The sequence below is a fragment of the Chenopodium album genome, chromosome 3 (assembly GCF_948465745.1).
Source record: "Chenopodium album chromosome 3, dcCheAlbu1.1, whole genome shotgun sequence".
NCBI lineage: Eukaryota > Viridiplantae > Streptophyta > Magnoliopsida > Caryophyllales > Amaranthaceae > Chenopodium > Chenopodium album.
The window spans coordinates 12,113,618-12,121,821 of NC_137836.1; the positions used below are offsets into that span (position 1 = coordinate 12,113,618).

An 8,204-nucleotide genomic window follows, 5' to 3' on the forward strand; every position below is an offset into this window, starting at 1 on the left:
TAGACGGCTGAGTTAACGGGATTAAAGTCTTCATCTCAAAAGGCATATCGTCCGCATCTTACTCCAAAAGCCTAGGTGGCAAGATACGGCCGCCTAATTCCTGGACCATATCAGTGTGGGAAAAATTCTATGCGGACAAGACACGACTTTCGGTCTAAAAATCGTCCGCCCCTTCAATTGGCGGACATGATCTGTCCGCCCCTACACAAGCTCAAAATCTCCCCATACTCGGACGCATTAAGACAAGTAGAGGATCAGAGGAAGCGGCCTGTAAGCGTACGAGTCACCCCCTCTGAGGGGAAAATGTTTAGGGTAAAAATAACCCCAAAACGTGGTCCAATCCCGTAGTGACACGTGGCCCAGTCAAAGGGTGACACACGTCCCTACAGGAAGATGACGCGTGTCAAATGCCCTAAAGAGCACCTGAAATCAGCAAGAGAAAGGGCCCTTATTACATCAGGGCCCAAATCCCGAGGAAAATCATTGAAAGCCGCAAAGCGGCGCCCCCATACGACACGTGGCATTCTCTGATTGCGCAGCTAATCATGTCACGGAATTTTAGGGTACAAACCCTAAAGGGGCACACTCTCCCACTCCTATAAATACCCCAATCATTTATGATGGGAGGGGTGGATTACGACATTACAAAAGAAAAGAGCATTAAATAGCTCCAACTTCTCTCTACTTTCTCTCTCTAGCATTTTCCATTTCCGATCACTAACTTGATCGTCGGAGGCGAATATTCCGGCAAAGGAATATTCGTTGTTTTGCAGGTGTCTCAATCTCGTTGCTAGGAGAGCGTGACCAGTATCCGAGGAAATCCAAAAAACACTCGAAACAATCCTGGTTAATAGGCTCTTTCATAAATTAAGCATAATATTTTAATAAATTTTTATTTTATAACTAAATGTAGTGTTAATATGAAACATTTATTAAAAATAACCATGCATGGCACGGGACTTAACCTAGTATTATTATAAATGAGACACGTTAATATAGATTATCTCTATTTCTGTAGTTTGCTGACAAATTATAAATTTAAAATTGATTTAAAATTGTTCTTTTCACTTAAAATAAGTCTGGTTTGATTGTCTAATTTGATTGAACTCTAACCTTGCTTGTACATCAATGTATAAGAAAAAATATCATTAAGGGGAATCGTATTAGATTCATTTCAATGTGTAATTTTTTAATATCTAATTTCATACTCCCTCCGTCCCCTTTTGATAGTCGGGCAAATTTTAGTCCCAAAATGTTTACCCTATTTGTTTTTTCCAACAACCATTAATATTAATTTTTTACCAAAATTCCCTCCAATTTGCAACAATACTTGCCGTGAAAATTGCCCATAAGGGACTATCAAAAGGGGACAGAAGGAGTATATTTTACAAATTTTTTTTTTAAGAAAGAATACGAAATTAATGATATACGGCACCTAGCAACCAGAAGTACTACATAAGAAAATCTAGTCTTTCTCAAAAAAAATAAAAAATAAAAAATAAAAAATAAAAAAAATAAAAATAAAAATCTAGTGTCCTTTGATTGTCCGGTTAGAAAATTGTAGTCTGATTTGATTAATATCTCATAGTAGTAGTAGTAGAAATAAGGTGAAGAGAACAAAGCTTAAACTTACCACAATAAGCAGGAACCTTAATTAAAACAAGGAAATTATGCTGTAAACATTATCAAAGGATTCAGAAATATTAACAATTATTCTCCCTAAAAGATAGTATCCAGAATCAACTTTGAAATTACAATTTTGGGGAAAAAAAAATATTACAAAAAAATGCATAAGAATTAAAAACAAAATAGTATAGTAAGGTTCCTCTTGTTCTGGAATGAAACCTCCTGCAACTCGAATGAAATCACTGTATTCTACTTCAGCTGTCGTGGTACTAATTCTACAACACTTGACATACAACATTAGCACTATATGGATAATTTACATTCCTGACACTGATTTAGACTACAAATTGGGCGAATCTGTGTGCACGCATGAGAAATTTCAGCATCACGTAGAATTCGAAAAATACAATATGATCATAGACAAAACTACAATGCCTTGCCAATCAATGGTAATAGCAATTGACAAAGCAAAAGATGGGTATTCTCTGAAGTGAAAGGTTAGCTACAGGATCAGAAAGGTTATAATCTGTGCAATAAGAGCCTCAAAGAGAGAAGGTATGAGACCCAGGAGAAAGTTTTTGGATGAGCTGCTAACGCTTACTTGCCCGGCATTAATGAATTCATCCCTGCCAAATGTAACGGAGACATTGACAGACAAGGAACCTGTGAAATGAGCACATCAGTCAGACATCTTTCAGAGCACTAGCAGAGCAGTGGGTCAATGAGATGCATCTGTACTTACAGTCGTAATTAGCCCATCCAACTCTCTGATGAGAGAGATCATAAACAACAATCTTATCCTTCAGAACAAGGTCTGCAGTAAATCAAAAGTCATATTAAATATGTGAAATGTTCGAAGCTTCAAATGGTACAAATTTAGACATATCAGTAATTGTAGTAGAAGAAATAAATAAAACTGCCACAGAAAGACAAAATTAATTGCAGTTCTAGGACTTCTAGCTATTAAAAGGCGCTGACACAATGCCTTTCAAAAACTTCCACTTAGTTTCTTATGCAGCAGCATAAACCTTGATCTCTCTACACGACCCATGGAGAAAAATACACACAATCACTTGCCGTAAAGTTGAATGCACATGAAATTCTTGTTCCCCCGCGGTCCAAGCTAAGTAACAAGGCAGACCCAACGGACGTGAGGCAAGTTAAAATTTTATGATGTCTACTGAGCCTCTATAGATATGACAGGAGTGCATGGAGGTTTGTACTTTGTAAGTTGATGATTATTAATAATTCAAAATTCAACTTCTACATTACCCCTTCTCCGAACTTCAGATGAAAACTGCCAACCACTCACCCAACTTTAGCATAAAAAGAAAATTGGAATACTTATGCCAAGTCAAGTACGCTGCTTAACTAAGTGAATGCAGCATAGAGCATACAAGTACTACATCAAGTCTACATTCCGGTGGATCTATATGAAAAATAGTGATGAGACTAACCTCCTAATATTGAAATTCCTTGACCCTGCTGAACCTTCTGAAATCCTATACACCAAAGTGCGGCACCATCCTGATTTGCCAAATGACACAAATTTTTTAGTACACAATAATAGCAGATTCGCATAGAAATAAATTCAAATTTTCACATGGTGAAGGCTGAATGACTTACGACAAAGCCCATATGTACAAGGTAGTCTTCTGGTCTCAACACCATGGACGCACCACCCGCAAAGTTGAAGCTCATAGGTGGAAACAAACCACTTACACTATGGAAATAAATTTATCATCAAAAGTTCAGGCCAATACCAGCAATTTTACATAAAATGAAACAATGAGAAGGGAACATGAATAAGACAGACCTTACTAAAACCTTGTAACATTGTTCGCCTTTGAAAATAAGGGGTTTTGTAGATTGTGAAACTGCACTGGTTACCTGCACACAACAAGATAATGAGAAAGCCTGATACCAAGATCCATTGGCACCCTTGAATGTCTAGAATCAAGAGAGAGCACCAAAAAGATGATAGTGATTCATTTCAATTTACTGTGACATGACCAATATCATTAACAACTACATCACCAATCTGACAATTTGACAGAACTTTGGGTGGTCAGTTCACTTATCCATTAGCACTGATTTGTAGAAGGCAAAAATGAAATATTCAACAGAATATTATTCTTAGACTTCTCAAGCTCCATATTGGAAATCGGCTATGCTTACCTCAAGAGAAGATTCAACTTCTTCCAACACTGCCCTCGAGAGGTGAGGCAATGTCCTGAGGCTATCTTTCAGTTAGAAAAGAGATGCCAAAGTTTGTCATCAACCTTATGAGACATTATACGAGCTAGAATAATAATCAACCCACTAAAACACAAGGACCCTTTCCAAACAAAAAGAAATTTAAGAAAAAAAGAGATTCCAACAATCTTCTAAGTTGTACAAAAAAAAAAAAAAAAAAAAAAAAACAAAACTTCAAAGGAGAAAGGAGACAAATTTACTACTAATTTTCTAACGAGCAGTATAAGACTCACCGCTTCGACTAAAGGGTCATAAGCTTCTTCAATCAAATATGCCAAAGTTGTTCCGGAGTCGATAATTGTTCCTCGGTTGTTCGATGTTGCAAACACGGATTGATCAATTGGCAATAATATCCCATTCACTGCGATGCTCTGCAGGTCCAAATTATAATGAGGCCTGAAAAATTTTGTATTAAGTGCAGTCAAACTTCTGAGTAAGAAGCAAAGATTGAATTACAAGAAACTGACATTATAATTTTCAGTGTTTAAGACTGAATAGTTCACTATATACTACCATGTACAATTATTTTTAAAAAGGTAAAAGAGCATCTTGCAAAGAAAAATGGCAAGAGGAGTTGTCATAAGAAAACTACTGCCAAGGCAGAGAAATTAATTTTAATAACTTCATCGCTTTCACTATTGTTTCTCCTCTATTAAATTCTTCCTTCTCAATTTATTGTGGAACTAACTTCCTTTTTATACAGTCTTAAGGCCCTTAAGCGATTTGCAACTGAGTATTCATTGAAAATCTGTCATTATCTTGGAAGCACTAAGTTCATATGCAACCATGGCAGGATGTAAAACCCCACCGAAGGAAAATAATACTGTCTTCCTATTGTATATTGCATAAGCAGAGAATAGACCAAACTACACCACTGGATGACTAAAACAGCTGGTAAAAAATATCTATGTAGATATCTTAAACCGTTTAACTTGAATACACACCAATATTACACTTTACATATTAAAGGCATAAGAAGTAAGAACAATGCAAGAAAGTGAGTGATACAGAAAATTCACAAGTAAGATGTTCTCAAAGGAGAATAGAAAAACATACTGTGATGGCACAAGCGGACTATACACAATATTTGGCTCCAAAATCTCACCAAGGACCAGAATACCCCCACCATTTCCCCCTCCTTTCAAACAATGGGAAAATGAATGAGGTGTTATTCCTCTAGAAAATAATTGGGATACAACAGACAATCCCTGCTGACCAAAGCCAAAGATCCCATCAATAGCACGTTCTGACTTGGTCAAGTCCCCAGATTGATAATTGCTGCAACTGCAGCCAGCAATAAAGCCAAAAGGAGTTAAAATTGAAATAATTGTAAAAGAACGAAAAATCAAGAACAGCAAACATGAACTGAACATGCTAAAGGGTTTTGCAATAAAGCAATTTTCTACACATACTTTATCCTTTATAAAATGTTAGCAGGATAGATCAATATCACAAGCAAATTATAACAGGAAAGTAGTGCTCACCCAAAAACGATAGAGGCAGATGAGTTAGCAACCATAGAGTTCCCAAGAATCATATCAAAATACAGCATATCAGACACATAAAACCCTGATGTTCCACTTCCATCGCCATATTGGAACGAGTAACCACACTGTTTAGTTTCAGCTGAGCACTGAGACGATGCTGATGGAACCATATTAGTACATATCGGGTCTGAACAAGAAACTGTGTTTGCAGTCGAGGAAGCAGTGACATCATAGAAATTGAGATCAATCTATCAGAAGACAGAACAAAATCATAACAACTGTCAGGCGTCAATTAAACAAGCAAACCAGCTCAACCATAGCACAACAATGGGCAGAAAACATTACCCCAAGGCCACTCGTCCTTGGACAATCGATACATGAATTGCAAGTTATCCACAATATGTCGCTTCCAGTGTCAATCTGCACATTGTATTCCCTTGGAGGAGTTCCTAATCTCACTCTAGTAAAATACAGCCTACCTTAAACCAACACCAACACAAAATCAAAAACCCGAAAACCGGACTTTCATTAATACATATACAAATGCTAAATGCAGCATCACACTATACACTAATCAAAAACCTCCACACAAATAAAAAAAAATTAAAAAAACTATATTTTTTCTTGGTAAATTCAACTCAAAAATAGCAAAATTCACACTTACTAGAAAAACATTCTTTTCTTGGAAAATTTAACCCAAAAATAGCAAAATACATAAGAGTGCAAATCAACCGAAGTTCAACAAACTAAACTCAAAATTCTTCAACAACCCATCAAAAGAAACAATTAAAATTCAAGAACAACAAAATTCCATAGTTAAAATCACTAAAAAAACAGAAAATAAAAATCGAATTTTAGAAAAATTAATCATTCATACCCAACAAGATAAGGATCAGAGGTACCCTGAACAGAAAAATCAACAACCCCGCCACTACCCCCACCTCCGCCGCCACCGGCGCCGGCGCCTTGCAAGATTCGTTCATGGCGCGCAGCATCACGAGCACGAAGAACCTTAAACTCCACTTTCTCATTCACCGGAAAAATCCTCTGAAGTTGTAAAACAGTCGCCGGAAAACTACTGGAAACCACTGTCACCGGCAACACTACGGCGGCGATTATAAGCATAAACGCCGCCGTCGCCGGTGGAAGTGGAAGCATCCCAGAATTCCTCACTGTTTTCTTGTCTTTTGGTTGGTTTGTTTCTCTCTCTTTTTGCTCAACTGGGAAAAGACTGATTGTTTGAAGTTTGAAGAAGTGTTAATGGCGGAAATCAAGGCGGCTTTTTTTTTTTTTTTTTTTTGGGTTCCAAATTTTTACTTTTGGTATTTTAATTTTGTGTAGAAGGAAATGTTTTTCTTTTTCTTTGCAAAGTTGCTGATTGTGGGGGTGCTGTGTTTGGTGACTATAAAACTGTGTTGTTGGTCTTCTGTTTATTTCAAAGGGGATTGTGTAACGTTGGAAAAACATTTTTTGGTAGGGTCAACTCTGGTCTACTATTCTAAAGATAAATGCGGAAAAGACAGAAATACCCTTGATAATTTGTGCTTGTAACTTTGTAAGTCAAACACTCATACTTCGTACGAAGCATGTAGGTTTTACTTGGGAGTATGGTGTACAACAAAATCTCCGCTTCTCCTGTGTATGATTTTATAATGTGTATAGTGAGAGTGAGGAATAGGTTCAGTGGTTAGAGCTTCCCTTCCGATTTTAATAGATCTTGGGATCGATTCTCACCCCCGCTCTTGTGGCTCTCTAAACACCAAAAAAAAAAAATTAGTGTGTATAGTTCAATTTGTTAACTATATTTTCTCGGTTTTTTTACTCAGTATGTTTTTGGATTTATAATTAATTTTGAAAAGAATAATTTCACCTTTGTACAATTCAACTTGTTATTTTGTTAACTATATTTCAAATAAGATGAATTCAAGATATATAGAGCTTATTCAAGTTAAATTTACAGCTAACAATAAGTTTAGTTAGATTAAATATATTCAAATAGTTAATATGTGGAATTATATGCATAGAACGTTTCTTAATCAATTCAAAGATGCTTTTTTTTTTCAAGAGTTAAAAACTAAAACTACATCACATTACTATTAAAGCAAATTAAATGCATTGCAGCCTCTCCTGCAATTTAGTGAGCCGGCGAACTCACTGCCTATTTGCCGTATAAAGATACATAATACGGAGTATTAAGTTGCACAAAGTAAGTTATATTTTTTCCTAAAAAAAAAGCAAGTTAATTTTTAATGGACATTTGGTGAATTGGTGCTAGAATTGGTTATATTTGGAATTTCACTCTGTTGGATAGTATTGAATTGAATATGAATATACACGTGAAATATAAAACTTAGTAGTAGTAGGATCGGAGGAGTATGAGTTTGAAAGATGACGATGTTGGTACCAAGAGAACTTATAAAATGATGAAATGGAGAAAATATGGATGATGTTTGTGTGCGTAATTTACACGCCTTCATTTCTTGACCGAGTTGACAAAAGAAAATTCATGAATGGTGGTGATGAATGAGTGCAAGTCTTACTGTGTGAGTTGGATCCCAGGATTCTTCATGTGTTTTAGTCACACTACCATTATTTTAGTTTTGTGCTGTAATTTAAAAATACTACTTGTAATGAACTAAATGAAGTAATAATATTAATCCTTCTGGGCTCCAAAAACAAAACAAAACAAAAAAAAAAATTAATCCTTCCATTTCTTTTTTTTTTTTTTTTTTTTTTTTGAAACATAATCCTTCCGTTTCAAAGTAATTAACACGCTAGATTTTATTTCGCTATTTATATATAGAGTATTATCTTTTATTTAATAATATTAAAAAT

At 35.7% G+C, this 8,204-nt stretch overlaps 1 protein-coding gene across 1 annotated transcript; it reads right to left on the bottom strand.

Annotated features, from left to right (window-relative positions):
• Window positions 1–1,691: 1,691 nt before the first annotated feature.
• Window positions 1,692–6,776, bottom strand: LOC145623836 (aspartic proteinase 36-like). Its single transcript, XM_081676715.1, has 10 exons — window positions 6,247–6,776; window positions 5,715–5,844; window positions 5,367–5,617; window positions 4,939–5,166; window positions 4,116–4,278; window positions 3,443–3,516; window positions 3,253–3,349; window positions 3,084–3,153; window positions 2,369–2,440; window positions 1,692–2,289 (listed from the first exon to the last, which is right to left on the bottom strand). Exons 1-10 carry the CDS (start codon window positions 6,525–6,527, stop codon window positions 2,129–2,131), a joined length of 1,527 nt encoding a protein of 508 aa, XP_081532841.1. The 5' UTR covers window positions 6,528–6,776; the 3' UTR covers window positions 1,692–2,128.
• Window positions 6,777–8,204: the final 1,428 nt, after the last annotated feature.